General features: G+C 41.3%; 1 protein-coding gene across 2 annotated transcripts; it reads right to left on the minus strand.

Moving 5' to 3' along the window:
• usp36 (ubiquitin specific peptidase 36) lies at nucleotides 1-18,733 on the minus strand. Of its 2 annotated transcripts, XM_034089057.2 has the most exons (20): nucleotides 18,558-18,733; nucleotides 15,446-15,711; nucleotides 15,104-15,325; nucleotides 13,351-13,461; nucleotides 11,731-11,833; nucleotides 11,495-11,562; nucleotides 10,654-10,724; nucleotides 10,457-10,539; nucleotides 10,252-10,363; nucleotides 10,023-10,163; nucleotides 9,003-9,103; nucleotides 8,773-8,911; nucleotides 7,848-8,201; nucleotides 4,650-4,868; nucleotides 4,070-4,194; nucleotides 3,288-3,962; nucleotides 2,876-3,096; nucleotides 2,480-2,677; nucleotides 2,262-2,377; nucleotides 1-2,145 (listed from the first exon to the last, which is right to left on the minus strand). In XM_034089057.2, exons 2-20 carry the CDS (start codon nucleotides 15,696-15,698, stop codon nucleotides 2,014-2,016), a joined length of 3,444 nt encoding a protein of 1,147 aa, XP_033944948.1. In that variant the 5' UTR covers nucleotides 15,699-15,711; nucleotides 18,558-18,733; the 3' UTR covers nucleotides 1-2,013. The 2 variants fall into 2 exon arrangements, with proteins under 2 accessions (XP_033944948.1, XP_033944949.1); XM_034089058.2 differs by lacking the exons at nucleotides 13,351-13,461; nucleotides 15,104-15,325; nucleotides 15,446-15,711; nucleotides 18,558-18,733 and adding an exon at nucleotides 13,118-13,325.
• Nucleotides 18,734-19,048: the final 315 nt, after the last annotated feature.

Genomic DNA, 19,048 nt, shown 5'->3' on the forward strand with positions numbered 1-19,048 from the left:
TCACAAAAGTCACAACTTTATTGCACCTTTAACTGCAACTATAATGTGGAAAGAGACACTTTCATTATGAAAGGTCTCCTCCATGGTCAGAAAAAGTGGTGCAAAATATAGAACCATCAATGCAAACATGTGGACCGTCCATCCACACTGGTAAATGTTCCTGTGTTAGTTTGAGAGTCACACGCTTTGCCGATTTCACAGCAGACAAACATGTCCTATGGAAATTAGACTGCTGTAGTCTCTTGTACTGTACACACCAGTGACATAAGGAAAGTCTTGCACGAAGACCGCTCCCTCACACGCGAGGAAAAACATTTGCAGATAATTGCTCAAGTTAACGTCCACCCACTGATCTGAGTATTAGTAGCACATAAAAGATCTGTCTTTTCTTCTTTAAAATTATATATTTATAACATTAAATCCTATACTTTTTTGATAGCCAATTCAAGGCAACATCTCTAGAATGAGAAGAAATGGATGGGCAAATATTTACAGCTAAAGATTTGCCCATCCAAATCTTTAGCTGTAAAGACCTGGCGGGAAACAGGTAGCACAAGATGGACTGTACACGCTTCTACGCTGGCAAAGCATTTTTTACAACGCTAGTTTCTCTACGCAGCTGTGCCAGGATTGGTGCAAGATGATCCCATGGTTTCCACACCTGAAATATTTTGTAAAAAACAATTTCTATAGGATGTACAATAAGCAAAATGGTGGTCCTGGATAGGAACTAGTCTAATATGAAACAGGGGAGTCTGATCCGAGATGAAAATGGGATACGGGTTGTCTGGTTTCCTGAGTCCTAGCCCAGTTTCTAGGTGACCAGCATGAGCATCAGAAAATTGCATAGAGATATAAGATACAAGGGGGAAATAAATTATTAGCATGTGGCAATCCCAGTCTAACAACGTGCCTCAAGTATAAAATGCAACCCCTTTATTTCAGAACATTGGTGAAGAACAGTTTGTGAAAAGTCAAATCTCCAGAGCTCCTGAACGCTGGACTGATGACGGTTCCTCCCAACAACCCCAACCGACATCCTGCATAACACATTATGACTTGTCAATAACCAATAAGGTCAAGGTAAACAGAGGCTAATCATCCAACAAGTGGTTCATGAACACAACCACTAACAGTTTAACTGTTAATAGAAATTGACAGAGCATTCTTTTGTGGCCTTAAATGTATCTACATTTAAATCTGAAATAAACAGGATTTATAAAGGAGAAAAAAAGAAATTACAAACAAAAACTAACAACTAAAAACAAAATGTACCTTTGTATATCTTTAACATGCATACTAAGAAAATAGTGGCAATTTTAAAGCTTAATTTGACCAACAATATGCAGGCAAAATTTGGTCCTTAAAAACAAGCCACGTGGCACTGACACTGCAGCAAAATAAAATGTCGGCGAACAAAGGTATAAAATAGGTAAATCATACAGAAATCTATAATAATATATTCTTGATATTTGTAATTTAGAATAGAAGAATTTTAGGAGTTTTTAAAATGTCCTACAAACGGAGCTCTTATGTCTGCAAAACTTGGCTCTGAGATTGTGTTCAGTTTCCAATACAAGACAGCCGAAGTGTGGCAGATATACGATTTCATACTACACATAGCAACTATTTAATTTATAGAAGCTGAATATTGTTAGGGCAAAAACAATAGGCTCAAAGGAGGCCAACAAATTATTTTTCATATTAATTTGATATGGAGGTGTAGAGGTTTCGGTTACATATTGCATACGTAGAAAAGCTTGATTCAGTATTTTTGATTAAAAAGGGGATAAGATTGGTCAACACTGAAGCCAATATTTCAGGTTTGTTTAAAATTGAGATCAAGACTGTCCAAGTAGTCTGTGGTTCTTTCGTGTAATTTGGGTCTCAACACAGGAAAGAGCGATACAAAAATAATAATAAAAATAAAAGAGTGAGTAAAGGTACAGAAGTTTGGTATTCAGTGTTGTCTCAATGTCCAGTCAGCATGAGCCTCAACAGCAATCTGGACTCTCAGCGACGGACTCCAAAAGCTCTCTTCCCACCGGGTGTGACAGACCACTTGCTCCGCCTTTCCTGGATCTGTTGGAAGATGCTGCTGCCACCTCTCCACTTCTCTCTTTTATAGTTTTTGATTTTCTTCACCTGTTCATTCAGACAAAAAAAAAACAGGAGAAGATGAAGCCAAGATACAGCAAAAATGGGTGTACGAATGAAAGAAAAACTGATTTAAAATTAGGAGTATTGTTTTTTTTGCTCACCTTTCCCCTATCAAAGTCTTCATCCCACTCATCGATCACAGTGTCACACTGGGCTTGGCGGACATCGTCGGCAGCATCTCTACTAATAGCAGAGACATCTCCATCCCAACTAAGGACTAGAGAAGACAAACAAAACATAACATTCATATACAATTCTTTGCAAATAATTATCAAAGTTTCTTTCATACAGATGATCAGATTAACGTCCTGTGTTTTACCGTTGGCTCCATAGGCCTTGTCTGTAGAGTTCTTCAGCAGCTCCTCCACCACACCACTTGTCTTTTTGCCGTCCCAGGCTCCAGGAGCAGCAGGGGCCGCAGGGGTCGGGGTGTCTCCTACTTCACCTCCATCAGCCGCTGGCGCCTTGCTGCGTTTGTAGCCGTCCTTCACTTGGCTGTCCCACACCACCACTCTGGCTGGAATTTAGAAAAACAATCCAAAACCAAAGAATTTATCTTGAAATGTCCTGAGTAATGCTCTCAGAGAAATGATTGGTCACATAAATGAGGCAGTTGTGGTGCAGCGATTTTCTGCAAATGGCTGTAATCAATACAGAGGGCTATAGAACATTCTGTGTTGGCATGGAAACATTATGTAAGTGCATGCTCGCATACCTGTGTTGTTTTGACTAATTTCTCCGTTCTCCTTGGTGTTCTCGTTGGAAGGAGGTTCCACTTGTTCAGGCTCGTCGTTGTGTCCATTCGAGCAGCGCCTACTCTCCTCCCACAGGCTCACCTCTTCTTTTAGCTTCTTCTTCCTCTTCTTTAATTTCTTTTTCAACATTATCAAATCTGCAGTATTATTCTGTGTGACTGTGACCTTCATCTCCGAAGTTCTGTTGGGGAAAAAACAAGTTAAATAAGTGTATTGCTCTCTGGTTGCATTGTGGGAGTTACTACAAATGTCTGGTTGTTATAGAAACAGTTTTCAGCTTCTCCTTTCAAAATTATAAGCTTGAAATTATAAAATATATTTGGAGACATAAAAAAAAATGCATAACTAAACCAATCCTAAATGTAACCCCACCTCTCTGGTGCGGAGCATGCTGAAGATGTATCCTCCAGAGCCTCCTCCACCTGCAGCTTCTTTTTCTTCTTCTTCTTTTTCAACTTCACAGAGTCTTTTCCCTGGTCTTCCGGATTTGACTCGCAAAGCGTTGGGGTTTTGGTAGCTAACTGAGGTTTTTGTTTGGACTGCTCTGTATCTGGATGGGATGTAAGACTCCACATACCACCCTGGCACCAGTCCTCTTCTTGGTTGGGTGTGTCCAGGTGAGACAGGACACACTCCCTCTCCTTCGCTTCCTCTCCATCTTCATGAGCCTTCTTTCGCTTCTTCTTTTTATTCTTGCGCTTCTTCTCGCTGGCTGACTCCACGGGGTCGGCCTGTATCACTTCAGCTGCTGGCTCTGTGTCACCCTCCACCTCAGAATGCCTGCGCTTCTTTTTCCTCTTCTTCTTCTGGTTGACTTTTTGAGCGCTGTTGAGGTCTGGTTCTTGGACCAAGGAGCTGAGGTTGTTGAAAGACTTGGGGCTCTTTGGGCCGGCATTGTGAAGCCCGTTGGTTTTAGGAGAAAGGCTGGCGTTTGGTTTTTGTGGAGTGGAGAGAGGGGACTGTTTCTGAGGGCTCTGCTGTTTGAAGGATCCACTTGAGTGGGCCAAAGGTGAAGACTGGACTTTAGGTGAATGGAATGGTACAGCTCTGTGAAGGAAACATTTGAAAACGTCAGGATTTCATCTGCTAATTTTCAGTAAGATGGACACATTTCTTGCGCATTTCCTATAAGATGCGGGGTTCAGAGTTCATACCTGTGAGTGTGGGTAGGTGAGGCAAAGGTGAGGGGGTTAAGTTGATTTTGATGCGTGGGGTCACTGGACAGCTGGCGTGGCAAAGGGGGCAGAGCATCAATGCTGCTCGGTCTCCGGCTGCGAGCCTGCAGTTATCGACATAAATAAAAACTTGGTGGTCTAAAAAAAAATAGCCATGAATGTGACAAAAATAAGGAAGAGAATCAAAATAAGGAAGAGGGAGATTAAAGGGATGGCAGGAAGGAAAAGATGGAGGGAGGAAAACAAAGAGGAAAGGGTATGGCAGAGAAGAATTAGAAATGGTTAGAAAAAAAGAACAAACTGAAGGAAAAGAAGACAAACTCTAAACACGAGCTATCACGTGGTTGATTAGACAGGCAAACTGGAGAAGAAACACGTCACGTACAGCATTAAATAAACTACAAGGGGACAGTTTACTTGCCTCTACAAAACTACTTCATGAAATCAATAGTCAAATTATGGATAGCAGTGTTGATTCAGGCAACAGGAAACCAAGGTATAATGAACATTCACTAAGACAGGAAGTGATGCTGTGGCTGTGGATGGGAATGAAGTTCACCTTCTTGGCTGACAGGGCCAGTTTCTTGGCAGGTGGAGGTGACATGGTGGCTTCAGACGTGATGTTGTTGAGGGCCGGGGGTTTTATTTTAGCGGTCTTCTGCTCCTCTGTGCTCTGAGAGCGCTCCACGCTCTTGGCTGGAGAGGCCAGGCTTAGGGAGCCTTTCCGGGGGGTGGAGGGGGTCTCTCCGACAGGCGCACTTCTGGTCCCCACCGAGTCCTGCCCGGGACAAAGGCAACCATAGGCTGTGGTTATGCTTTTGTGCAGCTACACCTGGTCTTAAATGGATTCTATACATCCCTTTGAATTATTAAGAATATGTTGTTGTGTCCGAGCCATTTTACACATTTTTATTCATCCAAATTCAGTTTAGCAGTATGCATTGTAGTGTTGTCACGATACCAACATTTTGGTTTCGATACTTTTCTTTTATTATTTTCATGATCAATACAATTGTAGTTTATCTGTGTTAAGTGTTTTCTTACAACATGGTCGCTTCTTTATACTTGAGTTTATGTGATTTCTTTGATAGTTAACAGTAATATGAATAATTATTGACAAAATGTACATTGCAGATGTTAGCCACATTGGTAAGCTAGCTAAAAAGATAGCCATATTAGACAGTTATCATTGCCATTAATTGCCTCGTCAAACTACGAAAACGTTCGTTTGTCACAAAATAAATTACACCCGTTTGACTTAGATTTGAGGGCATGGGCTTGAGCGTGATGTAATTATGTTATCACATTCGCTAACCTGTCTGTCTTTAAATTCTTTAAACAGCTCTGGATGCCGGTCGGCGAGGTGCTTAGCCAAGTTTGATGTGTTGGCTCCCTTGGTTTGCAGGGATCTAAAACATTTCTCACAGACAGGCCTCGTGGTGTCCGTAGGCTTGCCCTCACTGTCAGAGATATAGCTCAAATACTTCCAAATTTCGCTTCTGGCGTCTTTTTTTGTCAACAAGAGCAGCGGCAGTTGCACTCCCACTTGCAGCCACTTGCTCCCCGTTTTCTCACATGCTCTGGCAGCTAGCGCGTGCACTAAAGAGGGGAGGGACTTAGTGCGAGCTTGAGAGGGGAGGGACTGCAGGCACGGCTGCAGTGCAGGGAGTGGAAGCAGAGCGCTGAACACACACGGCTCTTTCTCACCGGAGTACTTTTCCCCGTCATTCTTAAAGTACCGATACTAATGAAACGGAAGAATCGTAATGTTTTTAACGTGGTACCTTTCAAGTATCGGTACACCGTGCAACACTAATGCATTGTGTGTTCAGGAGATAAGACTTTTACATTATAGGCCACTACATGATGTTGTGCCACTACTTGATGTTGTGCGTACATGTATTTTTGCTATTAGTTTAACATTTGCACTCAAGCTTAAAGAAAATGAAAAGGTAAATAAACAAAAAAGAATATAGAAAAAGAACTGCCCTAGTTTTATGTTATCATATACTGAATATCTTTGGGTTGTTCAACATTTTCAAATTATTTGGAAAAAACAAATAAATGTAAGGGTGCATTCACACCTAATAGTCCGCTCTCTGGTGCGCACCAGACCACCGTTTGTTACATTGTTTCATTTTTCAGAAGGTTCGGTTTGCGTTCACACTGGCAAAAACTCAAAGGGACTATAAACTTTAAACACAAGTCATGTGCACGGAAATGCTGTTCAACCATTGGTCAGACATTAAGGGGGTACAAACGCAAATCCCGGCAATTTCTAGCGGAGCCTCCGCCATGGAGCATCGGCACTTTCGGCAGGTTATTCTCATGCTGCTGTTAGTCTGGAGATCAACAGACATGATAATCAAAAAACGTCCGTTAAAAAACATTACATGGCTTTGTTGAATACTCGATTCTGATTGGTCAATTCAAAACACGTGACACGTTTTTAATCCAGAACAGACAGACCGCTGTCAAGGATTTATTGACCGTTGTTAAGGACGCTCACATCTGCACAAAGAAGTCCGTTCGATTTAACTGTATACAGTTTGGCTGAAACTAACTGACAAGACAAGAGCGACAAGAAAACAGCGGAGAAGTAACGGGCAGAAACCCTCCTTTTTACGCAGCGGTCCAGACATAGGTCAGACGGCGACACATATTCAGTTGCCAGTTACTTTGGCATTAGGGCAGGGATATCTAGATACTTCCCAAGGTTTGACATAATGAATTGTGCTACTATTAAAGCAAGCAACAATTTTTTCAAATCTGTAATCAAAAAGCTCCTCAAAAACGCTATCGAAGCAGTTCCTGCCGTTGCTAGGTTAGTTCAAACAGTAACGGACTATTTTTCTTAGCGGATGCATGTACATTTAAATACAATTATTTTTTAAATCAATAAAATAATTTTCTAAATCCACAAAAGCATTTCAATTAATATTGTGAGTCATGTCGTTACTTTGTTGAGAATGTGGCCGTGTAATAAGCAGCATAATGTGCAGCAGCGCGGTCATTATGGGGAAAAGAACACCTTCATGCCGATCTAGATCCCTCCGCTTCACGTCGGGCTCCTGATCAGCCTGTCGGTGTTCTTTTCCTGCTTATCCATGAGAGACGTCCTGCAGAGGAGGGGCGTTTCACCGACGACAGGTGTTCTAACTTTTATGTAGCTGACGGAGAATTTTTACTTTACACGACACTGTTCAACACTTAATTCTGCTTTACTCTTAAACAACCGCGGATGTCTTGAAAGACTCTTTCGCTAAAGATTTTTGAAGATATCCGCATTCTTGTGACACGTAAATACTGCGCTTCCTATGTTTTGGTGCGGACTGCGTTCACACCAGCAATGCACCGCTCCAGAGTTCGCAAGCAAGCCCTCCGAGACCACCTATTTTAGCGGACCAGAGTCCGGTTGTTTAGTTCACTTCAGAGGTCTCGGACTGCGTTCACACCGACCCAAATGAACCGCACCAAGCGGCTAAACGCACCAGGGTTCGATTCAACCGGACTATACAAGGCAGGTGTGAACGCACCCTAAGACTTAATCTGTGGTTTAATGGAAATGTGATGGACATTTTTCACAACTAATCACTACTCAGGAAACTTAAATAGCTTGTATACATACCACTGATTAACATCTTACCCCACCCTAGAAACACTATCTAAATGATGTCAGTAAGTGATAAAAACCTTGGCGATCCTGCCTTTGAACTAAAATGTGTGCTTTTCTTTCCTTATCCTGTGCAAATATTACCTTGGAGTCCGATGTGTCGGCAGAGGAGGAGTCAGACAAAGACTTGAATGAGGTAGACGCTGACATGCCTCTGCCTTCGCCGCCCTGCTTCTTGTCTCCCTCCGTCCTGCTGACCCCGTTGGAAGGGGTGGGGGTGCCGCTGCGGGACGGCCCCTGGCTCTGGGGGGACGGCTTCTTCAGCTTCTTGAATGGCTCGTCGATAAACGTGGGTCCACCTGGCAGCTTTGATGTGCCGTTGGACACCCAGTTGGAGAGTCTGGGCACTGGCTGAGAGCCCACACCATTCCTGGAAATGGGGAGGCCCAAACCACCGTCCATGGACTGGATCTTACGCAGTTGTGCAGGCTCAAGTTTCTGAAAAGGGGTGTAATGTGTTTAGAAGTGGTATTTAACAGCAGCAGCCCATAACAATTCCATACACCAGCTAAAGACACATCTTTTAGATTTGCTTTTTATTAGCAACCCCCCACTTTAAAAGTTATTTTAGTCTTTATTATTGACCTACCTTCATATTGTTTTATTTATTTTATAGTTTTTAATCTCTTTATTTGTATTTCTGTGGTTTTATATTGTTGCATCTACTCAGTTGTCTTGTGTCGCATCTGTCAGAGAGAAACCATTATTTATTTGTATTATCATACATTTTACCTCCTTGTGTCTATTAACCTGATAAAATGTTCTATTTTGCTGCATTTACCTTTAAAGTGCTTAGAAAATAATCTGAGGGGAACTTCTTGTTGTTTTGTTTTTTTAACTTGTGATGTGTCATTTTATAAAGCACTTTGAGCTGCATGTGTTGTATGAAATGTGCTATATAAATAAAGCTTTATTATTATTATTATTATATGTCCAACAGTGAGCTGGATGTAATCTAGCCTCTTACTTTAGTAATCTAGCCTCTTACCTTAGTAATCTAGCCTCTTACCTTAGTAATCTGCGGGGAGGAGAGAGGCCCGTTCAGATTGGCCCTCTTAATCTGCTCAGACGACACACTGTTCTTCCCAGAATGCAACATGCCCTGCTTGGTACTCTGTCCATCTGCATTCTTCTTTGTTTCAGGGATCCTTTAATGTACAAATAAAGACTCCGGTTTATTTAATGAAATAACCAGACAACAGCTTGTTTGATCTCTTGCAGCCCTCGACATCCTCTTACCTCAGGTAGAAAAGCACGTAGGCCTGTTGGTTCAACACCACCTTGATGTTACTAGAGTGCGCCATTGAATCATTCATTTGGTACCATTGCCCGTTGCTTGCCTAGGAGGAAATAAGAAAGGTATTCCTTTAAAATAAAGCAGGCTTTGAAATGTTTTAATTGAATCTTTATAAATCAAACCATTAAAAAAGTTGAGAAACACAGGAAGCAGAACACAGGCTCGGTGAAATCAGTTAGTTTCCTTTGAGATCAGAGTAGAATTTGTATGCACAACACAGATACAAATCAATAGACACGATATATACGATGAAACAATGAGAATTTGTAACATGTCAAATTTCCCAATACAATTTATAGCGAGGTTGTTTTCTTTGTAATTTTTCTGGCTGTATTAGGCCATTGATGTACAATAAAAGGAAAGGCTGTTTTGTGGCTATGCTGGACATGTATACTGCGATTTAGGGATTTTCCAGGTAACTTGTGGGATTATTCAAAAGAAGATTGCTTACATCAGCTGTTTATCAATTGAATTACCCAGAAATATATTATATTTTTGTTGTATATTGATAATTGTGTATAACATATATGATATAAAACAACATATACCATGATAGAAGATTCTTTTGAGCTAGAATAATAAAAAAAAAGTTTAGGTACAAAGTTATGCAACTTAAGTCATACAATATTGGAAACAAATGCTTATGTAAAAAGTTAATGTTACTGCTGATAAGTGTAATTTAAAGCAGTTACAAAAAAAATAAGCGTTTTTAATTCTTAGAAATTAAATGTAGCTACTTACTACTTCTATGCTTTATCCTATATGTTTTTGCATCATTCCTTCCGGTATGATGTTAGAACATTTTTAGTAATTTGATGGTTAAGATGTTTAATTTGATACTTAAAAAGACTCTTTTAAGACAGTTTGCCTTTATTGTGCTCATTTCGTTATTGTAAATCATCCTCAGATCTGGACTATCTTTTATTTATTTAGTTTAAAGATTGTGCCTCTGCCCAGCTTACCTTAACATAGCAGTAGTAGTGGCCAGCGTGACAACTGTAGCCGGAGTGCACCAGCACCGCGTAGAGGCCGTACATCACAGGGTCGCCTGAGCTCTGAGACATGTAGGGGCGGATGTTCAGGAACTCTGGGTACCCAACATCCTGGGGGGGAAACCAAAAACTGAAATATGAGATCACTGAGAAATTAAAAACAGCCATTTTGAAAACAGCCAATAGTGTGAAAATGCACCTTTGTTATTTTCCCGCCGCTGAAGTTGGCAAACCTCTTCAGAGAAACGGTCAGCACGTTAGATGGTCGATGGATTGTGAAGCGCTTGGTCGCCGGAACCTTCTTTTTGCACCTGGAGAGAAACAATGAAAGTCATGACTCCGAAAGGTTATATGATAAATGATATCGTTTTACTAACTTCTGCAGAATCCAAAAGGGCACTTACTTGGCACACATGTAGGCATTCTCTCCACATAGTACGTCTGGTTTAACAAACAGTTCAAGGGCACGAACAATGTTTGCTGCTTGCTGAAAAAAATAACCCACAGAGATACACAGTGTTAAAGAGTGAAGTTTATACAATTAAGAAATAATATTTCCGTGGAAATAAAAGGTTAAATAATAATATCTTGTTTACCATACCCGAATCTCTACAGCGATGTCCAGGTAAGGGTCATACGTGTCGGACACACTTTTACAAATAGAGCATTTCACTGAAAGACAATTAAAAAACAAAGGTGACTATTATGGTCGATTCAGAAGAAATCAATGTTAATACTATTAATATTTCACTAATATTTAAATTTCAAGTACTGTATATCGTACAATTTAACATGTTGCTGCCTAATTGCTGATACATTTCCATATTTTACAAACTAATGTATAAACTGAAAATCCCTAATTATTGGGAGGGAATTTGATACAAAATATTGAATATCTGAAAATTGGAGAGTTGAGAGACATGCGGCTTAACTTATACTTTAACATTTCAAATGCAAACTATGAAAGGAAATATACTAGTCCTTATGCAAACAGCATTCTTTGAAAGTGTAACTACACATTAAGACAGTCTATTTAATATTTTGCTGATGTGATTTCTTTAAAAAAAAAGTAAGAATACTTGTAATCTTATTTTGCTCCGTCAGTAGGTAAAAAAAAAAATGTATCTTAACTTTTATTACCACCAATTGTTTGGTTTAGAAATATGGGTGCGTTAATATTGTTAAAAAATCATCTTTAAGTTTTTCGTACAAACCACAGTCTGCCTTTGACTTTGGATCAGCATGTGTTAACTCAGCATAAAGAGTATTGAATTACATCAAGCGGTTTTAGCATTATAGATTTAGTTGACATGTCTTTAGTCAGCTGGGTAAAGAATCAATACAAAAAACAGAAGAATCAAACGTCAAATTAATAATGAGTAAACAGCTCTATAGGCGATATTTTTTGCCTTTCTTTCTTTGAAAAAAAAAAAAGCCAATACCTCTTGATCTGAGGTAACCTCCAAAGATCTGGTGGACCAGGGTTGTGGCCTGGGTCTGCCTGTCGAGCCTAAAGACAGGAAGAGAAACTGGTCAGAACTACTTTCATCACATTGCTGCTGTTTACCGAAGGTAGCAGACACTCGACAGTGAGCTTTGCTACCGGGTCTAGCTTCACAAAGAGGCCCAGTAAAACATACACTTGTAACACTTTAAAGAAATAATTGTAAAGCCTTACTTGGGATAGCCATTGAGACAGGCTTTCTGCATTGCGTCAATGGTGTACCGCAAAAATTCGTGAGCATCCTCTTGGCTTCCAAAGCGAAAATGTCTGGCAATTTCTGTGGGAGACAAAAGAAAATGTAAGCTTTGTGCTAATTAAAGTTTTCCAACCCTGAATGCATTAACAAAATGAGGACAATTAATCAAGTTTTAGCCACATCACTTCCTGAAAAGGGAGAATTTAGAGAAGATGTTGCAATATCTTCAACGGGCAAGTAATCACCACTGCTTTAGGCGGATTAACCGTTGCTTTAGCCGAGTGCACATAAGAGTTCATTGCATACATCTTACATATGTATGGCCTACATTTTTCATACAATTCACAGACATGATGACACCAAAAGGACAGCAGAGCAGCTAGAGGAAACATCAACAATCTGTCAGTCAACATAGTCTAAAAATAAGTTTCTGCAAAACAACAAAGGGGCTTAATAAATGATGAGCTGTAATTCATAACTTCCTGTCAGTATTAAAAGGATGCAAAAGGCGCAAACAAGCTGGTGTTGCTTTTTAAATGATGGCCACTAGACGGCCATTATTTCTATAACCGTTTTTTTAAAATGACCGTGACCTCATAAGCAGCTTACGACCTCAGCAGACTGACATCTCATCTAAAAGCCTAACATTAGAGATAATGTACTGTTATTCCCTAATGGAAAAGGGCCTTAAGAATGATGTGGTCATCACCACATTCCTGGCATAGCATCGCTGTGCATTTATGGCATTGAGTCACCCCTGAGTAGGAAAGAGGAATAAGACACCATGCTCTAATGACCCGTTCAGGGTGGTGCTCATAGAGGGGGGGAAACAACATCTAGAATATATGGGCATATGATTAGCTGGTTATGGTTTGATTCAGTTTGAGAGGCAGTAACCGTGAGATTCTAGGGTGCTCTCAGTATCAGTAAGCTCTTTTGATTTTAGCATGATGACATTGCACTGTATTTGTATTTTTTGTTGGGGGGGGGTGGGGGTCGTGCAGAGCAGGGGGCACAGATGTGGAAATTTCCCTGTATGCATTTACATTGTTCTAGCTGTAAAGGGATGGCCACCAGCTAGATGCATGTGAAAGGGAGACCATGAAAACACAGAGTACATCTCAGAGTTCGGTTTAAAAAAGGAGTGAAAATGGTGGACTGCACATTTTTGTACTAAAGCTGCTCCTCTCAGCCTGCAGTCACAAGGAGACAGAGAGGGCATTGGGGAGGGAGGGGGTGACGGGGGAGGGAGAGGTGGAAAAAGAGGCGCAGGAGGTGGAGAAATAATTGCAGCAGCACATAAGGAAGTAGCAGGCAGGTAGGGAGGGAGGCAGGCTTTTGTGAGACAGCAGCACAGCACCTCACCATGTCAAGGTGCAACTCACACCTCATCTCTTCTCTACATGGTGTTCATTCACAGCCGGCACTCTCACCGCTCTGCACTGCAGTGACTGGCTGTCACATGGGACGCTGTGGCCAGTGTTGCGTCACCTCGGGCAGTTTTAAACAGGAATTCAGGTGTCACTCCTGACCTACATTGATCCTAGCGAGCTCAGAAACAATCACAGGGTGTTGAAGGAAGCTGGGGGTTTACTTACTTTTCAGGTCTCTGATGAAGGAGACAGGCTTGATGGCATTGCCTGTGTTGGCAAAGGCTTGAATGATATGGTTCTGCATTATACAGATCATACAAAAGCCTGGCTGGTGACCTAAAACAAAGATAGCAACAATGAAAATCAGAGTCACTCACAAAAGTACAGGAATGTGTTATGTGAGGTCTTTATCAAGGTGGTTGACCCGCATAACATATGGGCTCATTCAATTGTCAAGTTTTACAAGCTTTATTTGGTATGTTAAAGAGCCTGTGACAGCCTCCAAACAACTGTTGTGCAATGAAATATTGGGCTACTAGTCGTCTCGAACAGTCAGCTTAAAAAAGAAGGTGCGATACCGTTCCGATAAATATCAATAATTTCGAACATCGCGGGGAAATTCCTTCGACTCATTTTGAAGTTTTGGGGGAAGCCGGAAGTGACGTCAATGCGGGAACGCTTCACTGTGCGGCGAGAGCGCCAAACACGGACAAAGTGTGTTGTCATGCGTAGAAATTGTGAATTACTGAGTTTAGGCACGTTAATAACGTTTTAATGAAGTTGACTACAGTATATTCATATTTGTCAGTGCTTTCATGTCAATTCGACGAACATAAACATAAATGATCGTGGTGAAGATGATTAAATTAGGATTAAAATCGGAGCTGCTGAATTTCCTCCCGTCGGATGTGATATAAAAACAAATCGATTATTTTTGTAGTTGTAAACTCAAGTGGATTAAACTACATTTATTAGTGCTTTCATGTGAACATATGATACATTAAATGATCGTGAGGATGATGATTAAAAATCGTTTGAGCCGGTCTGCATTTCCTGATGAGAAAACAAACCGATGCTTTTTGTAGTTGTAGTACACCAACATGGATTAAACGTGTGTTTTTTTTTACCACAATGTTGGGGAAATTAATGGATAAAATGCACGGATTATTATTATTATTATTATTATTCCCACTCCGATCGGGACACTAGGTCCACCATTTCCCCGCAGCGAGGCTCCCCCCGTTGACAGTTTACGTGGGCTGGGCTGGGTGCAGTGGCGGACTGGTACCGAAGTGGGCCGGTCGGATAAGTCACTAGCACATCCCCCACTCCCCCCGTTGACAATTTACTAGCGGCACCGAAGTGGGCCGGTCGAGAGTCCCGGCTGATTTTTAGTCCCAGTCCACCACTGGCTACATGACCATATGATCGGCCATAGTGACGCACCTCATTCCTAAACTTCTAACAGATAAAACATAAACCGATCCTTCAGCCTCATATGAGCTCTCAGACACGTTCAAAGTGACACTGTGATCGCTGTCTGAGCTTGCTGCTGTGTGCGCCATCGTGCGTTTGCATGCAGATGCTGGGATCCGGAACGGTGCAGCTGGAGCTCTTGGTCCGCAATGACGTCACACATAATTTGGCGGGATTTGAAGAATCTCCAAGAAGATCCAGAATATGGTCAACATTGAAGGAGAGATTAATGGTTATCAAAGTACAAATATCCAAAATCAGTTCAGTAACGGTTTCAAGGGGACAATATTTACTAAAATTGATGGGTTTGGATGATGGGGGAAACCCGTGTCACAGGCTCTTTAATGCCCTAGTCACCTGTAATAGCAAAACATTAAGTCTGAAGTCAGTAATTCATAGTCCGCTGAATGTTTCACCGCAAGAATTAAACTTGTGGGCTTAAATATAATGGTAAGAAAGCTGGGAGTTTGGCAGAATTAAAGAGAATGACTCAAATACTCACAGGCACGGCTGTGCTCCTTTGAGAGTAAGTAGTTGGCAAGTGGCGGGGTGTAGGTGAGACACTGCACTGTGGAGTTGAGGAAGCAGGTGTTTCCCAGGTTGTGGAGACCGGCTCCCACCCTGTACACACGCTCCCATTTAAGGGTGAGCTTACTCCCTGGAAAGAGCATCTTCTGTGGGGCAGAGATCCCATCGCTCTGGCCCCCACCTGAGTTCTCTGAGACTGAAGAAGAAGTGCAGTCAATGCTGTGTCATTTTCTTTTGTGTTCACTTTTATAGCCAAAAAGTGAATACGCAAAAATGTCAAACTATCTAAATGTTAGAGTTCAATTGGATAGCTTACCTTGCCTCTTTATCGAGGCCGGCTCTGAGGCCTTCTGGCCCGTAGCGCCCTCGTTCCGGGGATTGAGGATAACATACTTGTTCTTCAGGCTGTCCAGTTGATATGAGAAACCCTTGCTGGCAGGCTCAAACTCGATCTTCTGCAAGAGGACCTTCTTGGCAGAAGAGGCCAACAGTTTGTTGAGGTCCCCCTCATCCCCCGTCTCCTTTCGACCAGGCTTTAACGCCTCTTTGAGTTTATCCACTATTGGCATTGTTGGAACATCACTGCAGAGAAAGTTGGATGTCATAAATTGTTCACAAAATCACTTCAATAGGCCCACATAAAACTACACAATATGAATAACACTCCTATAGGGATCAATCAAACGTCTTATTGGATCTACATCAAAGCACTTCGATTGTCTTTTACATTGTCAATGTGTTGGGATTTTAAACTGTCATTATGGGAGTGTTAATGGCCCTTTGAGCTGAACAGGACGTAAGTAAACCTTCAGCTGAGCAAATAAATGTTGAACTTATCTCTCAGATAATCACATAGGGGCCCAATAACACACTCTCCAGGCCACATATCCTGACGTAGCTCCACAACAAATATAAGGACTGAATGCATCTGAGAAGCCAGCTGGGACTTGGCAGCTGTCCCCACAGTTATGCAACACAGCAGACGTCGGTACGGAGGGTGGCGGAGAGTGTATGGGAAGGGAGAGGACAAGCATGAGAGCACAAGCATGAGAGCACATGAGGTGTATACAGTTGCTGTTATCTGCCATGTATCAAGCCTGCGTCAATGCTTTATTGTTATCTTCCACCAATTGTTTTCTTCAGTAAATCTGCAAATCATGGAGACTATCAATCGTATGATAAAGAACATTTGCATTATATTTCAGGGGTAATAAAGAATACTGTCTGCAAGAGACAGCTCAGTGATTGACTACTGGAGTGTTAAAAAGGCAGCAGGCTGGCAAAATATGTTTAGTGCTGACCGAGGGCCATTCAGTATCCTCCTGCTCCAAACACAACAAATCCTCCTTCTCCAAACACAACAAATCCTCCTTCAGAAGGGAAAGCATTACATCATGTTACAGTTCGACACCAACACCAAAGGCATGGAGCATCACGATTATCGTGCTCATCAGTGGGCATTGACGTCATAAAGAGGGAAGGAGGGCTGAACATGCATTGTATGCACAAGGGCACACTGACCTTCACGTGCGGGTGATACTGATACAACTAAAAAGCGGCAATACCCACAGGGACTCGACTACCTGCAGCGATGCAACTGCGAGACCAGGCGGCAGTGTAGATACACTGACCACAACACAGGTTTAAGGTGGCATAATATGTTTTTGTTTCATCACACTGCAACATTAAATTGGTCAGTTAGTTCGGCACTGTCTAGTGGCAACCTGGTGCCTGGACTGACCACTTAATCCACATGTGAATACTGCCACCAATAATGATGCCAAAGCCCCATATGTACCAACAATACTGACAAGGGTTCTTCATTCAATACTCTCTACTTACACTATTTCAAGCAACTGCAGTGTATTTAAGATGCAATTCCTTAATATGACAATGGAAAAAGTGGCCTCTAATGACTTATATACTGGTTATATAAAAAAATATACCTGCTTGTCTTATATTTAAGAAGCACTTCTCATACTGACATGCTTAGAGACATCATTGGAGTTCTCAATATTTTGTAATCGGATGAAATACATTAGTAATGCAATCACAGGGCAAATAACAAAACAAAAAAAATGTCTAGGTTTCTGAAAGCACACACACTAGTGCATTATATTAGGATCAACACATACAAAAGATTAGAACAATTTAAATCAACAAAGTGGCATTGACGTGACCAACACGTCTGACTGAATTGTTTCGAAATGTTTATTTTAGGGAAACTTTTATAGAGCTCAAATCAATTGCAATCTCTGAACCGTGCGATAATATGGCAAACATCTATTTAGTTACAGCGGCATTTGAAAAACTGTAATTAAAGTTAAAATGTTTAGTCAAATACTTTATTAGATTATCAACTCAACGACGAGAATGCTGGTTCAAACTTCTCAAATAGTAGAAAAATGTGTTTCAAAATTGTTGCCACATGAAAACAAACCGCAAATTTAAAATGGACTTAATACTGATGTCAACATGTTCAATTATGTTGATAATATCATAGTAGGTCATAGAGAAGTTCACCTGGATAACTAATATGTAATTACTTCAATTGCTCCTGTCACTCACGAGTCACGACTGATAAAAGCACATGTAAATAACTCAAGTACACATGTGCACGTTTTAAGATGCACCATTTGCACATATTCAGACGGTACTATTACGGTTATTGTATTGTATTTTCGTCCAGTAATTTCATTATGCCAATAGTGTTGCTGACAAGAATAAAGCTGCTGGACATGTTCATGTTTAAATGAAACTATTTATAGTAACCACTAAGCACCTCAAATCACACTAACCCACTCGTGGATGTAATGCGAACGAAGGATTTTTTTATTTTTTTATCGAGCACCTGAAGGCAGCACAGCTACTGCTGTCACTTCTTAAATCCCTTCGCTTCCTTACGGCCCGTCCACACAGCGGCGTGCGTTGAAAGCTTCCCCATTCACTTTGAATGGGGTGATTAGCTACCTAACTGTCTGACTTTTCAGTTCTTCTGGTTCGTCATTATCGTTATTGCCTCCACTAACCGGGCAGCCTCAGTACTCCAGCTGAAGTCAACTCATCATAGCCTAAATGCTAAGTTGCTAACATCGACCACAGCTAATGGTAATTCCGACCTAAATAGTCTTAAGTTAAGACAACCCGTCGTCGTTACTTCGATATATAACTATGTGATTCTATGTTTAAGTATTGGTAATTTCTAACTGCCTGCTTTATCGTCTTCTGCCTATTTGCTTTAGAATAGCAGCAGCAAATTAGCCAGCGAGCTAACTTAACGTGGCGAGAGCCTCCCTCGATGTGGGTTAGCATCTCAGCGTCCAGGTGGCTAACAATACCCAACAACCAGACAGCGTGTTAATCTTAGTCATAATGGAAAAATATCATCACCCATATTACGGTTTTCTAAAGGGCGATGGTTTACTTACCTTTCAGTTCAGTCGTACAAAATCGTTAACAGTAGAGCGATCTGCTTCCTCGGCTGTAGCTTTTTGGTCTGGTATTTTCGCCCATGCTGCATTATCAGAGGGCGTCAACAACAGTGATTGACAGGGATGAAAGGCCAATGGGAGAATAGGTCACACCGTAGCTGAAAGGCTCAGCCAATCAACGCGTAAACTGACGCAGAGATGTAGGGAGAAAACCACACGTGACTTCCAGTCACCGCTGTTTACCATTGATGCTATCGGCGCGATAGATATTACAAATGATAATATAATGTAACAACAAAGGGCGGTTAAACATCCCTCGATTGTATGTTGCAGTTACGTTGGTCTCGAATCACTGAAGCTGCCTCTCGAATACATTAAAATCCCACCAGGAAAGAAATCGTTTCCCTTGTGTGTGTCAATTCCCCTATTGCTACATGGTTTAACCACATATTTCATTGTCGTAAAATACCATATATCAATATATCAAT

The sequence above is a fragment of the Pseudochaenichthys georgianus genome, chromosome 8 (assembly GCF_902827115.2).
Source record: "Pseudochaenichthys georgianus chromosome 8, fPseGeo1.2, whole genome shotgun sequence".
NCBI lineage: Eukaryota > Metazoa > Chordata > Actinopteri > Perciformes > Channichthyidae > Pseudochaenichthys > Pseudochaenichthys georgianus.